Below are 16,885 nucleotides of genomic sequence, written 5' to 3'. Positions count from 1 at the left end.
CTATTGTGCTCTAGACTAGAGGGTTTCTAGATAGTTGACATAGGGTAGGTGGCTACTAGGGTGTTGTAAGTGATTGGATGGTTGCTATGTGGTTATGTGGTCCAGAGCAATTGCTTGGTTGTTCTGGGTAATTGCTAGGGTATACACATGGGTTTTCTAGGGTGTTTTGGATAGTTGCTAGGATGTTCTCATAGGTCTCTAGGTCTTCGGGGGGTTGATAGGGTGTTCTAGATGATTGCTATAGGTCACGGTTCCTCAAATCTTGTATTGGAGGGCCAATGCCCTGTAAAGTTTAGCTCCAACCCTGATCAAACACACTTGAGCAAGCTAATCAAGGTATTCAGGATCACTAGAAAATCACTGGTAGGTGAGTTTGATCAGGGTTTGAGCTAAACTCTGCAGGGCAGTGGCCCTCCAGGACCGGATTTGAGGAACCCTGCTATAGGGTCTCCAGGGCGTTTCTAGGGCGTTCTTGTGGGTTGCTGTATTGTTGCTAGATGGCTGCTAGAGAGATTTAGATGGTTGTAGGTGGTTGCTAGAGTGTTCTGGGTGGTTGTTAGGTGATTGCTTACTAGGTCAAGTCAAAAAGGGTGGGATTATTCTGGTCTCTAGATATGGCTTAAGTCCCACCCTCACTGTAATGGGATTTATAAAAATCCGCCAACATTTGAAAAATATCTGATCATTTAGGACAGTAAAGTGTCATTCATGATGAGATACAAGTCAAAGTTCAATACTTGGGGTAAGGGTCCTGCAGTAGTAATAGTGATACTTGCCTCATTTCCAATTAAATCTCTTTTCTGTAGTTATCCGGGAATCCTGCTTTACTCAGAGATAAATTATTGAGTCATTAGAGTGGATGGAATATCACCGGGTATATATCCATAGACAATATTAAAGGGACAATATTAATATGCCAGACTCTTGCTTAGTGCTTTTAATGTTGAGCTTGTCTCGGTGTGAGATACAGATCTAATGATTTGGTGTGGGAGTGATGTGTGTGTCTCTGGGTAAGGCTCGGCAGGGGGCGGCTGCAGATGCAAAGCCGTCTACCTGAGTGGGTAGCGACTTTTATTTTTTACCTCGGCCACTCCCCTTCACCACATCCAAGGCTGTCATGGCCGTCCCAGGGGAGTTCTGGTCATGATTTCTCCTCGGGTAGGCTCGGGGGTAGCATCTACATCTCAATCTGATCTATGATAGGAGGCCCCACGTGTGTGAGGGAGAGAGAGAGAGTCCGACAAAACCAGTAACCAAATAAGCTGAGCTGAGCAGATCTAGAAGGCAAGAGAGCCAGAATGAGATATAGAGGTTGAGCGAGAGAGAGAGAGAGAGAGAGAGAGAGAGAGAGAGAGAGAGAGAGAATGAAGCTGGCTGGCAACAGCACACATGCTCAAGGAGAGAAAAGAGGACAGCAATTATTGTATCCAACACCCTACAGCTCCTGCAATAAAGGCTCGCTGTTGTCGGCATAACAAACCAGCTATTCTCTCCACCTGGCCTCATCCCACTGACTTATATGATTGATCCGGGGGAAAATGCTGAAGTTCCGCGCGGACCGGCGAGTGAGGTAGGTAAGGCAGGATGTTAGGAGAGAGTTTATAGCGGCAGACAGCAGTGTGAGGGGAAACTCTGAGCTGGAGGTCAGGCAGGACTGCAATGCAGTGCTTGCTTTCTCATGGACCATCTTTACAAGATATTGAGGTTTATTTGTGTAAAGTTTGCGTGTTTTGTTACCAATGCATGCTTTGGCACCTCACTTCTGTCCTTGCTGGATTCCAGCGTGGTTCCGTTTACATGCTCCATTCCGATGCTGCTAAATCATTTCTTGCTTGCTAATGACTCAATCATTGATTAGTGGTCATATTAGCAACGTTTATGTGCAGATGAATGTCTTGTGCCTCTATGTAGGTTTATAGGTTACACACGAGCGAGCATGCTCAGTGGCAAGACCACATTGGAGCGCGCACACGTGCACTCGCACACCTCAACCTGATTTCAGTGGCTAGGCTGTAATGCTAGATTTGTTTAAATGTTTGTCCTTTGGTGTTATATGGAGCACAGAGCTCTGGTGTGTGTATCTTTTTGGTGTCAAGAGGTGGATGCCTTCAGCATGAGTGTATTCTTGGCTTGTGCTTCTTGTCCCCAACCTATCAGGCCGCATGCGTTGTGTGTCAGTGTATACAGAGGCTTCACAGACTTTGAGTTCTGCTTGTTTAATCCTTAAGTGGTTGAATTTGGCATATTGTTCGAGTGCACTTCAATAACACTGAAGAGGTGAGTCTGATGTATGTAGGAAAAACATCAAACTGAAGAGATGACAAGAGCAAGATGAATATAAGGTTTTTACAGTAGATCCAAGAAACAGGCTTTTCACACTTGAAATTGTTAAACAAGGTTGATTTTTAGCCCATGTTTAGGGGGGTTATCTTGTTCCATCATAATGCATGAATTGGTTCTACGCAGTCAGGTTTTCATATTCCTCATTGTACATTCGTTAGCGTAGGAGTTACATTTCTTATTTGCATATTTACAAGGTTTATATCATTAGACAAGTGAAGCATCGCATGTGACTTGTACACTTGTGGAAATGTCGCTGCATAAATTCGCTAATACTGCTGGCAATGTTTTTTAACTTTTTCTCTCAGACAGTGAAACTAAACAGAGTATGAACATTTGTGAACCTACACAGCATGAATATGTTATGTTGCAAGAATTGTTTACTGTAGTTTAAGATTAGTTGTTGGTTGCTATCTGACACGGCGTAACATGTTAGTACCTTCACAATTTAGTCTGTGGCTCAAACTCTTCTTTTTAACCCCGGGTTAAGCCTGGCGTGAAAAGCCTTGTAGAGGTCACTGGTTCATGTTAGCTTAGCGATCATGTCTGGTTTAAATATGGATTTAACTCTAGCTAGATGATCGTTATCTTCATGTGAAACTCACTACATTTCACAAGCAAAACAATAAATGCATTAAATTAATCGTCTTTACTTATTTACATTTACCATTGCAGACAGGTAAAATCAGTACTAAATGCAAATAATGAAATACAGTTAGCCATATATTGTGAATAGGTATATGCATAGGTAAATAGACTTATAATAATAGGCAAAATAAATAGGCTTATGAACTTTTTTCTAAGGGAGAAGAACATTTTTCCTATGTATTTTACTGTTGGTGTCAAAGGCTGTGTCCAATACTTTTAGCTTTAGCTAATTTAGCTAGCTAAATTAGACGGATGCCAGCATAACTAGGATGTATAACTAGGATGTCTTGATACTGTGCTGGGTCACCACTTTATCAGTGTTATTTTATTATTATTATATATCATTATAGTATTCATTTTAGCTTTTATTTTTACATTTTCAGTTTTCATTTCAAGTTTAAGTAGCTCATTTTGTTATGTGGTTCCTGAAGCAAAACAAGTCTAAATTTGACCCTCACTGTCGCATGACTAAAATTATATCTTATGGCCTGGATCCTTTCTAAATGCTAGTTTTGATTTGATGTGTGTGTATCCATGGTTCTCTGAGAGAAACAGGTTAACCAAACCCAGAGAAAATGTATTTGCCTGTTCCCTCTTCTGCAGTTATAAAATCAATAGCCAGAAAAATGACACGCAGCAATGAAAACACTTGTAGGATTTACACCCGAGAGACAAGTTTCAAGCGCACATCCACAGGGAGAACACACAAGCCGAGGTCAGAGAAAGTGTGACAGGAAGTTGAACTCCAGGCTTCATGGGGTTTTATATGGACAAAATACATGTCTTTTCTGAATATAGACTGAATATAATAGGTGTGTATGAACTCTGACATGTTATTCTTCAAAAACAGTTCTTGTTGATATTTTGGCATTGAGCGCAAATCTGTCCACACTTAATACACTCTTTCACAAGCTCTGACAGCCATTAATTTCCACAGCAGTTGTCTCATGTAGACTTACAAAGAAAGTGGCCCTTTATTGATCGGACATGATGTTGTAATGCTGAATTATTAATAAAGAAGGGATGTGCCTGCTGTGAAACAGGTTTGAAGCCATAAGAACGAGTTTTGGAGCACCTTAAACAAATGGAAAATCAGTTCCAGCTTGCTTTTGGCTTGATATTCTTCCAGACAGTTTTTGAAAGATTGTTTTGGCTGGTTTATAATGTGTTTGTCAATCAGTCTGAAATCCTAAGTGTCTTTTTTATCTTTTCAGTCAAAATGACCCTAACGGAACAGTCGGACACCAGCAAGTGATCCAGACGCACCTGGAAGATAACGGACCTTTGAAACCCTTGCTGTGAGTGATTCTTTTGTAAATATGCTGTTAGTTTTATACTGCCTTTGCTGAATCTGTGACATGTTGAATAAGACTGTATTGTGAAAAGCATTTCAGCTTGGATACATACCTTATTACTTCTGACAACAAGCTAACCAAGGGTCTTCTTTCAAAAGACACCGCAACTATTCCTTCAGTCCAAAAGGCTCATGAAATCATTCATGTTATAATTTTTGTCTGGCTATGTGTAATATAATGCACAGTGGTACCCATCCCCATGATAGATTGTAAATGCAACATCAAAAAAATTGCAATACCATTAATAATTTTAGAGTCAGAGAAATGTCTTTTTTTAAGAAATTAGTACTTAGTCATCAAAGACACATTCAATTGATCAAATTGACCACTTTTTTTCTTATTAATGCTGCAATTTTTTTACTTTCTATTCATCAAAAAAATCCACAAAAAATATTAGAACGCAAAACTGGTTTCAACATTGATTATAATAAGAAATGTTTCTTGAGCACCAAATCATCATATTATAATGATTTCTGAAGGATCATGTGACACTGAAGACTTGAGTAATGACTGCTGAAATTCAGCTTTGACATCACAGGAATAAATTACATTTTAAAATATATTAAAACAGTTATTTTAAATTGTAAAAATATTGTATAATAAAAAATATTTTTATTTCGAGAAGTCAGTTTACTTGCTGCTTAAAACATGGTGTTCCCAACAGTCACTGTCACTCATGTCGGTGTAAATCATCAACTCTCATTGAAAATGAATAACATCCGGCTCATTGTTGCTGAAAATGTGAGTGTCAACGCCCCTAAGCAGATGAGGAGACAGAAAAACAATTACTTGTCAGACCAGCCCTGTTCTGTCTGGTTTTGTGTATAATAGTCTCTATAAAATAATTGTGCACTTGTGGAAACATAAATACAAACAAATGGCGATGTCAGGATAAATTACGCTGAGAGCATTTTATTAATTAGTTTTAAGCTGCATGAGATAACAGGTGGAGGATAAACGTGTCAGAATTTCCTTGATTTCCTCTATACATTTAGTAAAACGTTCCTCCAGGACAAAGAGAATGCACTTACCTCTTGTTCTCCTCTGGATCAATATAATGAGTCGAGAGCCAATAGCTCATTAATAAGAGGTGATGCCATTAAAGCTGAGATCCATCCAGGATTTAAATTGATTAATTTCCATTTACGAAGCAGGAAGCTGGTGGAACATTACCGCTGTTTGCAACGATAGCTAAATAAAGCCTAGATAATTAGCACGGAGATGTTTGTGTCGTGCCCTAATGTAGTAATTGTTACTGTCGTGTGTGTGTTCCCACTTTGCGCTAATGATTGTGTGTATTTGATCTGTATGTGCATGCTCTGTTCCATATGTGTTTATGTAATGTTCTTTGCTTCAGAGACTCATAATGACTTGCGTCTGGCTATAAACTGACTGCGGATGTTAGCATGCACTACAGTGAGCTTTCCAAGATGGAAGCTTCAGCCACCGGGCGGCTCTAGGGGATTGTAAATTCATCTTGCTGGTCGGTGGATCGAAGGCTGTTGGAGAGGGCCTGGGCGGCCCAGTAAGGAGATCAATACGATTGACCTGAGACTGCAGGCCTGCATCCACCAACTCTTTCTCTCTCTCTTTCCTCTATTCGCCACTCCAATCACATTCTTTGTGAACCATCGCCTGTTTTTAAACTGCAACCTCAGGGGTGCGGCCTTACGACGGTGCCAGTTGGGAATAAAAATAGCTGCTCCCGAATGCCTGTGTGCTTCCTTCCCATAATCCCTCAGTTTTCCACCAGTTCGAGTCAGTGTATTAGTTTGAAAAATGATTTCTCTGCATTGGTGCGTTGAACGCCGGCAGATGAGAAGTTTGTTACGGGATCAAAGGCTGGGATGGCTCAATGGCTTTGTGTGTGTGCTCACAGGAGCTCTGATTCGGAAATGAACGGCAAGGCGGGTGGCAGGGGGCCCGTAAACAAAGCCAGCGAAGCAAACAGCAACACCAACAATATCAGCATGGTTTCTGAGATGCCCCCGGACTCCCAAAACCACGCACGGGTCAGTACAGCTGCTATAGATTAACTAGTTTCTAGAAATAGAATTATTCTAGAATGATTATTATTATTATTTGTATTAATATTATTTTTTATATGAATAATAGTTCATTTTTTATTATTAAATATGAGTTTTAAAACAAATATTATACTTTTTATATTATGTTTTATTACATTATTTTACGTTATTTTTATTATATATTATATTAATTATGAAGATACAAAGATAAACAAACAAGTCTTTATTTTAATAATATTTATGTTATTATAGAATTTTTGAATTAATATTTTAAATTAGCTTTTATTTTTGTAATTTTATGTGCTTTAATAATTTGTCTTCGTTTTTTAATGTTTCTGAGATGAGCTTTAATTCATTTTTATTTCAGTTTTAGCTTTAGAAATGTTAGTACTTGAACGAAACTTAAATGAAACTTACCTTAGCATTTTACAAAATAAAAAGTTTATATTTATGTAATTTTACTTTGGTTGCACTTTATTTTACAGAACATGCACTTAAATTGTACTTACAGTGTAGTTACCCAAGAAAGTACTGTAATAAAAGGTAACTACATGAGTTAAGGTTAGGTTTAGCGGTAGGTTCAGGGTTAGTACTTAGTTATTACCCAGTTAGTGTCATTACTACAATAAGTACATAGTATGTTCAAACTGTAAAATAAAATTGTATTTTATTTTACTTTATTTTTATTTTTAATGGTTTTAGTTTTTGTTAACAATGGTCTGGCTGCGGTGGATGTCTTTCCTTTGTAATTTATTCCCACTGTCATTCATTACCCAGATTGTGTGCGTTTGCCGTTGGTGTTATTGTGTTAACACTCCTCCGTGACTCTCCCACCAGGGCACGCGCACACCCAAGAGAACCGCCACGTTTGGGAAGCGTTCCAACTCTATGCGGCGCAACCCCAATGCTGAGGTGGCCCGGCAGGGTTGGCTTCACAAGCAGGTACTGTTGCTCATCCTTCACACAGACACAAACAAACATGCTCTCACAGCCTAAAGCCAGAATTCTATAATCCATACTTAAGCCACTCTCTTTCAAAAACGTCTAGGCACTTAGATGCAGTTTCAAGGCCTTGATTTTTTCTTCTTTTCTTTTTTTCCTGCAATGTAGGCAAGCAGTGGTGTGAAACAGTGGAACAAGCGCTGGTTTGTGCTGACAGATCGATGTCTTTTCTACTACAAAGGTAGGTTGTGTATGTAAATACTGGTTTATGCGTAAGTTCAGGCCTCGTGAATTTGGTTAAACATATTTTAGTGAGTTCCCCAGAAGCTCAAAAGCTGAATGATTCGAATGTATTTTTTAAAACCAGTTTTATAAAACATTATTTGAATTTATCCCATGGCATTGTTTCAGCACACAGGCTGTGAGCTGCCAGTAGCGAAGAAGAGAAGTATAAAAGTAGATCAATAATGACAGTCTAGCACAAGCACACTACAGTATGAAGCCTCTATGAAGGCCTTAGAAAACTGTATTATGTATGGTGTGTCAACAGAAAAAGTATCATGGTGCATATTTTGAAGCACTGTAAATCAATAGTATGTTTTTTAAGGACCATAAAATACCATAGAAACACTACAGTAGGCTACCGTTAAAATGTTTGATGCATTCAAGGGTTAGTTAACCCAAAAATTAATTTTCATTTCAATTTTTTAGTTTTAGAAATTGTTCTTGAACTTAAAAAACTTAAACAAATCTTAGAAACGATGCTTTGAAAATAGAGGATTTCATGTTTAGACATGTTTGTTTTGTTGTGTGTTATTTCTCATGAACTTGCTTGTGAAGTTGTCTTGACAGCCACACTGGCTGATGTTGTCATGGTTTTACATACTGTAAACCTTAAGCCAGGGCCGGCCCGAGGCATAAGCGAACTAAGCGGCTGCTTGGGGCCCCCTCGCCACCAGGGGGCCCCCAAGCGAGTTTTTTTTTTTTTTTTTTTTTTTTTTTTTTTTTACATATTAATTAAATAAAAAAAGTGACATAAATGAATTAATGGATTAATAATTCAAGACAAGAAAATTCTGATTTCATGATCAATATACCTGCCTACAACTGCTGCTGTGTCTGCCAGTGTTTGAGTCATGCACATAACCTCGCGTGCATAGACAATTCGTGCGCAAAGTCACGGTAATGTTAAGCCATGTCACAAAAATTTGATTTGATCAATGATTTATCCTTTAAATTTAATGATATTCAGAACAGAACAAGAATAAAAAAATAACTAAAAACAAGCCAAAACGAAATAATTTAAAGCAAAAGTGAAAGCGGCGTTGGGCTCACGTAGCCTATCTCTCTCATTAGAATCAAAATGTTTCAACATTCGCAATGGATTTGGATGGTAAACTATTCTTTATTATAGGCTTCTTTGTACTTCACTCACGTTCCAATATTGAGGGAAAAAAAATCATTCTCTTCACATGCGCAAAAATGTGCTTGAAATCCAATATCGAGGGGAAAAAAAATCACTCTCTTCACATGCGCAAAAATGTGCTTGGAAACATCACAGTTGAGCGTTGCTTAGGCTACGCAGTGCTGAATAAGAATTGTAGGCTTATTTAAACAGAGCAGTGTAATTTTTATATGTTAGGTTGACTATTTTATTATTATATTTTATTACGGCTATAACGAACAGGCTGCGATGTCAAGATTGCAATGCTTGAATATGTTGTGTGTGTGTGTGTGTGGCACGGGCGCGATCGAACAGTGGAAACATAAAAACATACTCCGTCGTGTTCATACAAGACATCATTCAAACTGCAGTGTTGCAAAACGTTTGAGGATATTTTGCAAATAAGTTTTTTAATATGTTTTGTGACAACTTGTTCTCAGAAGTTTCAAAGAGTTAGTAAAAGAGTAAATAAAAAGTTAAAACATTTTTAAGTATCTATTTTTTATTAAATATTTATTTTGTATTAATACATAACCTCATTGTATTAATTTATAATGTAACATTATAGAGTGACATTGTGTCAATAATCGTCAAGCACAGGTGACTCCGCGTGGTGGGAGGGGGCCCCCAAATCAAATTCTGCTTAGGGCCCCCAAAAGGCTCGGGCCGGCACTGCCTTAAGCATCTGACTCGTGGTTTCCTTCTAACCGAGGCATATACAAGACATTAGTAATTATCTTTAATTTACTTTGGGGTAATTACATGTTTTTATATGACATTTCAATTTGCACATATATTCAGCTAGTTTCCCATATTGGAAAGAAACTAATGAAGTGTAGCTGGATTCCTAAAGAGTGTGTAATGATGGAGATTAAGGAAATAGGTTTTATATGAAGCCTAAAAGTATTTAAAATGTTTATGTTTTTGAGATTTAGCGTTAGTTAAAATACCCTGAATTAAATTGTAAAATCTAGCGCACTGAACTTTGCTGTTTAAGCATCCCAAAATTTGCTCAACCAGCTGTGTGAGTTTGGGATGTGATTTTCCACTGCTTATCTGTTTGTCTGGCCAATGGAAGACATTTTTGCAATTCAGTTTGGTGCAAGAATGACACTTTACAAAATGAAGTGTGACGCAAATTTGTAGTGAGTTGTTCCCACACTATTCCCACATCAATCACGCACTCTCAGAAAGCGGCGTCTGTGATCTGCGTGACGAGAATACATGACCGTCTCCTTTAGACCAGCCGTGAAGGTCAGTCACAGCTCATGCGTGGAGAATCAACATCATCCAGAGGCATTGTGGGAAAGAGGAGGGTGTTAAGATGTTTGGTATGAAGCTTCGCCCAGATGTTCCTTCATGTTCTTCTCTCATCTCTTTTTGCTCAGTTCTTTAGATACTGGTCGCATCTGGGGTTTTAACCCTTTCAGACCTGGTTTATATTTCAGACACACCAACATTATATCCATGCTTTATGTGTACTCTAAATTCTAAATTATTATGTATTATTATTATAAAAATATGTTTTTGTTTATTTACATTTTTTAATGGTTATTAAAATATATATATATATATATATACATTTTCTTAAAATAACTATAAAAAAATGTAAAATTAAAATTAAAGCCTTCATGTGGAAAGGTAAAAATGGTCAGCATGTTAAAGAATGAATTGTATTGCGTGCAGAATAATCTTGAAATCTTGAAATATCAACCTACTAATCATTTCAGAGGAAGATGAATTCCTAGAAAAGAATGTCAAATATTCTATTTTTGAAAACAAGATAATTTGCTTATATAGACTTCGGAGAATGTATATTGAATTGGGTATCTTTGAGTTTTTTTAATGCATGAATCTCACAAAAAAATTTTTACACAATTTGCCAAATTAGGATAATTTTTATGCTATTTTAGCATGTTTTTTCAAAGCTTAGAGCTTCATTTCCCATTAAATGTAATTGCATGGAAAAGAATGACCACATTATTTCTACTTTTTGTGTTCTACGGAATAAGGAAGTCTTCTGAAAGGAAGGAAGACAAGTAAATGATTAAATATTAGGGAATTATTCCCTTATGTTCTTAAAGGGTCCTTTAAGGTGTATATGACTTTCTTCTTTCAGTCAAACACAATCAGATTTATTATATTAAATAATATACTGGCTCTTCCCAGTTTTTTAATGGCATTGAATAGTGCCCGAGTTTTCTTAAAACTTTATAAACTATAATCACTGGCTTCCAGCAATTGCCATACGCGCGTTGGATTACTTTTATGATGGATGGATGTGCATTTTGGAGCTTCAAAAACTCGGGCACTATTCAATGTCATTACAAAGCTGAGAAGAGCCAGGATATTATTTAATATAACTCTGATTGTGTTCAGCTGAAAGAAGAAAGTCATATACACCTTGAGGGTGAGTAATTTATGGTATCATTTTCATTTTTGGGTGCAGTAAATTTATCTTCAGAATATTTAGACAATTTTATTTGGAAACAAGACAAAAATACTGAAGAAAATGTATTTTTCACTGCACTCCTTTTTAACACTCTCTTTCTTACTTTTTTATCTGCATATTTTCCTCTGTGTCCTTTCCTAAAGTGATTTAAAATCCACATACTTTACTGTCTGGGAATATCAGTCAGTGATTTGTCTTCATATTTGCTAAAGAATGTATAACTAGTCAATCCTTAAGAAGAATATAAATCAAAACATATTAAGTTATGTAATCATAGTGGGTTTTCCCTCCCCCCCATCTTATTACGTAATATTATGGCAATACTCTTGTCAGTGATTCATTGTGCATTGTTTTAAAAGCAAACAACATTGATGGTGCTACTATTCAGACACATAGTTTTGGTTTTAGATCCATTGACCATTTTTGTGTGTTTATAGCCCTATTCGGACGGGACTAGTTTAACATGGAGAGGTGGGGTAAAGTAATAATTACCAGAGCTTCTCTGTGATTTTAGTCCTGTCCGAATGTGCCATCCCAGTAATCATTACGGACAATGTCAGTAAAGATTACGGCAACTTTTACCTTCAGTAAAAAGGTCTGGAAAAATTACAACAGGTAATACTAATCCCGTGTGAATAGACCCTGTGTGTGCACCTGACCATAGTTGACAGTGATACTGTCTGAGGTAATGCACATATGAGTCTCTCAACGTCTCCAAACATGTCAGACTTCCTGTAAAGTTCACTCTTCACTTGCTATCAGTGTTGTTCTTAGGTGGTTCTCAGTTTTCAGAGACTGGTTTCTTGTTGCTGTGTATCTGAACACTTGCGTGCTGTGTTAAAAACAAACTTGTTCTGTGAGATTGTAACTGCCAATCATCCGTGTAAAAACAGCAAGGTTTTCTTGCACTGTGTGTTTGCTTAGAAGCATAATGCCAAATGAAAGTGACGCGGCACGTGCCACTTAAGATGTTGAGCCAAAATGGATTTAAAATTCAACTTTGAAAAATGAATTTAAATGATATATGAAAATGCATGATTATTGGCTGTCATGTTTTGTGCATTTTTATGCAGTTAATTTAAAAATTCATATTAGAGGGATAGTTTACCCATCAAGGAAAATGTCATGTTAAACACAAAAAAATATATTTTCATAAATGTTTTTTTCTTCTTCATCCAAACAATGGAAATCATTGGGGTCCAATGTTGTTTTGGACCCCATTGACTTTCATTGTATGGATGAAAACAATCAAAACATTCTTCAAAATATCTTTTGTGGTCCACAGAAGAAAGTAAGTCACACAGGTCTGGACGTAAATGATGACAGAATTTTCATTTTTGGATGTACTTTAATCTCTTTAAATAGGGATTTAAACAAATTCCATGCCAAACAAAATTGTTCAACTAGACCTACACATCTTTTCACTTTCACAAATATCCTCTGAAGATCATTCCTCTCCTTGAAGACTTCCTCATCCCTTCAGTCTTCCAGGCCTGTGTTATGGCCTGTGGTGCTTCCTTCTTTAAACTACCACCTTACTGCCTTCATACAAGCATTCTCCTTTGACAGGACCCCCATGCATTTGATCTCAGGTTTCTGAAGGGAGTGTAGATGCTAGACGTCCTCCCGGCTCTGCACAGATACGCGTGTCATGGGGTTTGTTTTGGCTAGAATAAGTAAAGCTTCAAAGGCTGTTGTCTTCTTCTACAAAGCCTATGGAGGATAAGGCTGTCCACACACATCCAATGTCCCTAAGTTTATATGTGGATTCACAGATGTGCTCTCTGATCAGAGACAGTATTTGGTGATTGATTGATTTAGCCCTGCTGATGAGATGAGCAAATCCTGATTACTCACTGGTCTCCATAATGCCTATTTGTTGTGTAAATTTGAGACCCATTAGAGATCCATTACCCTATCACATTAGATCATAAAATGTTCCCAGTTCAGGCTGCAATTTAATCATAAACTTGAAGAACATCTGTGCATGCGTCTACCCTGAGGAGGAGGTCTACAGTAATGGTTCTTGGCTGGATCAAGCTTTCTGTGTGCAGCAGGTTTAATTATATCGGTGAATGCAGCAAAGCCTGTGGGGCTTCAGCTGCATGATTCAACCCTGTTGACTTTGCCCATGTCTCTCTGGCTAATTACTTCACACTGCCTCTGTATTACCCTCATATACTGAAGGCAACATCAAAACGTAAAAAGTCCCCCTGTAGCCAATAGTTTTATCCCTTAAAACTAATTTTTGATCACCAAAATGACATAAAAAAAAAAAAAAATTCATGCCTTAAAATAGCTTGAATGTTACAGGGGTCGGCAATAGGCGGCCCGCGGGCCAAAACTGGCCCGCCAGCAATATTTTCTGGCCCGCCGGATTATTTTGGAAGTCCGTTTTTTTTTTTTTTTTATCAGCCTATTTTTATTTTACAATAACGGTTTATAAACGCTCCGCATATCATTCGTTCAATCGTTTTTGTTTTTTTTTAAATTAAAATCATTATTATTTATTCGGGTATAACACACTGATAAATAATATGTAGCCTATTACCTGATAAAAAATATTTGCACTAAATGCTGCACAAAACTCTTCCACTTCTTGAGAAAAGCCGTGGCCGCGCGCTTGACAATTTTGGGTTCAAACACGCGCTGCACACCACACATAAGCTAGCCTATTTAACAGGGTTAAAGGCAGGGTAGGTAGGAATGGTCTAAAAAACTTCTTTTTCAAATTTGTTTAAACTTTATGTACATATCAATACATAATTAAAATGTAAGTACTCTGAAAAAGAAAGTATAAAAATCGAGTGTCTGTAGACCTCTCAGGACTGTTTTAAAGACAGTTCATTATTTCCATTCACTCCACCCCCTCCCTTCTGGGCTCCTTCCAAAGCCACGCCCCCAAAACACATGAACGCGCGACTCCAACCGCTGAGCTGAAGACGCATTATTTACCTGAGACAAGCAGAGAGGTAGGAGCACAGTGCATGTAGTGACATCATGTCAGAATCACATGTAATAAAAAAATCTAACGCTAATTGCTTATGAATATAAACAAATAAGATGTATTTTAGTACTCACTATCAAGCTAGCATATTGATATTGGTAAATTTAAAATATATATTTTTTGATTCGCTAACGAGCTAGTTATATAAGCTAAAAACAGGTTGCATTGATACACTTTTTTACATTACCATCAGTTATATTGTGATGAAGATGAATTTCGTGTAAGATTCATAACATATATGGTGTTCTGCATGTAGGGGTGGGAGATATTGACAAAAATGAATATCTCGATATTTTTTTCCAATATCTAGATATCGATATTCAGGCGATATTTTTGCCATCCTTCAAAGAAATGTGAGCAAACTGGCAAAGAAGGTCCAGTTGGTCTTTTGACTTGCTGCATTTGACCTATATTATTCTAGGCTATAGAAAAAAACAATAAAGGAGCTAACTAAACATAATCTGTGGCAGCCCCTACTTTTTCCACTTAAAAAAAAAAAAAAAAAAAAATTACTTAACTTAACTTAACTAGGCACTTCTTGCAACAGTGATTATTAAATCAAACAACACTATTGTTGATGATCAATTCAAAGTAAAAAAAAAAATAACATTTTCAAAACGGTATAAATCCATTCATTTTTCCCCCAAAACGCTATAAATCCATCTTTTTTTCTTTTTTTTTTTCTAAATTTATGGTTTGTCTTTTAAAAAAAGTTTTTGTCTTTTATTTTTCGTGTTTGCATTTATGAGGAAAAAACAATATTACTTGACAGTTCTCCAATATATGGACGCGAGCGCTCTGAAAGCTGCACTAAGACTTTCAAACTTTAACAGAGACCTCAAAACAGAAAGCACAAAGCCTTTCTTTAAAACGAATTTCGTTTTGTATTAATTGTATCTTAATTTTAATATATTTTTTTTTCATTAATTCATTAATATTTTCATTCCTGGATTAAATACATAAAGTAAATATAGGCTATCAATCACAACATAAGGTGCTTGAACTGGAGATTATATCATGGTGAACCGAACCGTATAGCCTCGCCTCACAGGCCTAAAAAATGTGGAATATATTTACAGAAATCTGGTTCTAAACAAAACCATCCAAAACAAAATAAAACTTGCCTAAATGTGCATTTCTCCGGTGCATGCGTTCACTAGCCTACTGCGAAGATCGCGAGTCAAATATCGTCAACTTCATCTTTGCAGTCGACACAGAAATTAATAAACAATTAAAATGTCTTATTGCAATATTTTACACATTCATAATCATTACTTTTGCTGGATCTTTGAGGAAGCTTTTTAGGTTTATGGCGTTTTGGAAAAGAGCTCTTCACGTACAAACACCGTTTCACCAAGGCACAGCAGCCCTTCAGCACATAAGAACAAAAAGAGAAAAAGCACGGACTTACTAATTACGAAAATTTGATGTGGTTGAACAGCTGAAACAGTCACAAATTCCTCGGCAACTCAAACATTCTCAGTAGGAGTTATGAAGGAAGAGAACAGCATTACAGTTTTCAGCGCGTCCTCCTTTGATTGCTGTGTTGTGACTGGAAAAGTGCATGCAGGAGCACATGCGCAAAACGTAGGTTTGTAAAATGTCCTTTTGTAAAATAAAAATAATTTTAGGGCGAAGCAGAGGAGGTCGTGCAAGAGGCCGTGGCGTGCAACTAGGGTCCGAGGAAGTAGAGGCTGAGGACGGGGTGGTCGCTGGAAAGCCACGATGATATTGACAGGCGTTTTATTTCTTTGTTTATCCAAAGACTTTTTGTTCATTACCTTTTCTTGTACTGTCTTCTTTTTTTGCCTTGTTTGCCTTCACTAACTGCATGCCGGTAATGTGAATTTTGATTGCTCTTTCTCTGCCATTGTTTTGCTATTCCTAGGTTCCGTGCCTCTCGAATTCCTCAAATCAAACGTGCGCGCGCAAGTGGGCAGATCCCGTGGCAAAAGGGTGGTTGCCATGGTTGCGAGAGAGAGTGACAGTCGCCTAAGCCAATCCTTTGATTCGTCCCGAATCGAAATAATGAGCTGTGTTTAATACAGATTAAACGGTCTAGAGTCACTTGATTTTTATACTCTTTTTTTCAGAGTACTTACATTTTAATTATGTATTGATATATATAGAAAGTTTTAACAAATTTGGATCTTTTATTTTTATATAGTCCTACCTACCCTGCCTTAATGTGAAAAATACTGTTCGATAGAACTGCTTTTGTTACCACAGTTATCTGCGTGCTTCCTGCGATGAAGTTCCACATTTGCGGCTATCCAACACGAAAATGCATGCAGCAAAGCCTTTCACAATATTTTCTTCAGATAACTTCAAATTTCTCCCACACACTGGACTTGATTTTTGATTACTATTGTCGACAACTTTACAATCTCCACTAGCTATTCTTTTCTTAAACTCCTCAGCATCCATCTCGACAAGTGCAGATCGCGCGCGCGGTTATGATGAATTTTTAAAAGTGAAAGGAGATCCTGCAGGGTGTGGTGCATTGGCACAAATAAACTGATGTGGATTTTAAATTATTTTATAAACTTGAAATACAGGCATATTTTTGTAGATGTGTTCCTAAAAATATGCATATATTTTTACGTTTGAATGTGATTGTTTTAAACCCGTGTTTCCCCCGTGTCCGATCCGACCCGCACCCGTATCTGA

General features: G+C 37.3%; 1 protein-coding gene across 14 annotated transcripts in view; it reads left to right on the top strand.

The window, feature by feature from the left end:
• The window catches only part of plekha6 (pleckstrin homology domain containing, family A member 6), a 112,717-nt gene that overhangs the window by 55,888 nt on the left and 39,944 nt on the right, over nt 1–16,885 (top strand). For 10 of the 14 annotated variants that reach the window (XM_081358239.1, XM_081358238.1, XM_081358248.1 and 7 more), the window contains 4 exons: nt 4,203–4,286; nt 6,223–6,355; nt 7,208–7,312; nt 7,481–7,553. In XM_081358239.1, the coding sequence (XP_081214365.1) occupies nt 6,239–6,355; nt 7,208–7,312; nt 7,481–7,553 (295 nt within the window). In that variant the 5' untranslated portion in view covers nt 4,203–4,286; nt 6,223–6,238. Of the gene's footprint in view, nt 1–1,269; nt 1,571–4,202; nt 4,287–6,222; nt 6,356–7,207; nt 7,313–7,480; nt 7,554–16,885 lie in introns of those variants that run through there. The other 4 variants (XM_081358235.1, XM_081358245.1, XM_081358247.1 and 1 more) reach the window with 4 other exon arrangements.

Source organism: Scardinius erythrophthalmus (genome assembly GCF_964197995.2).
Source record: "Scardinius erythrophthalmus genome assembly, chromosome: 25".
NCBI lineage: Eukaryota > Metazoa > Chordata > Actinopteri > Cypriniformes > Leuciscidae > Scardinius > Scardinius erythrophthalmus.
Note: the sequence above shows the minus strand (reverse complement) of the source record. Positions and strands in the feature narration are given on the sequence as shown.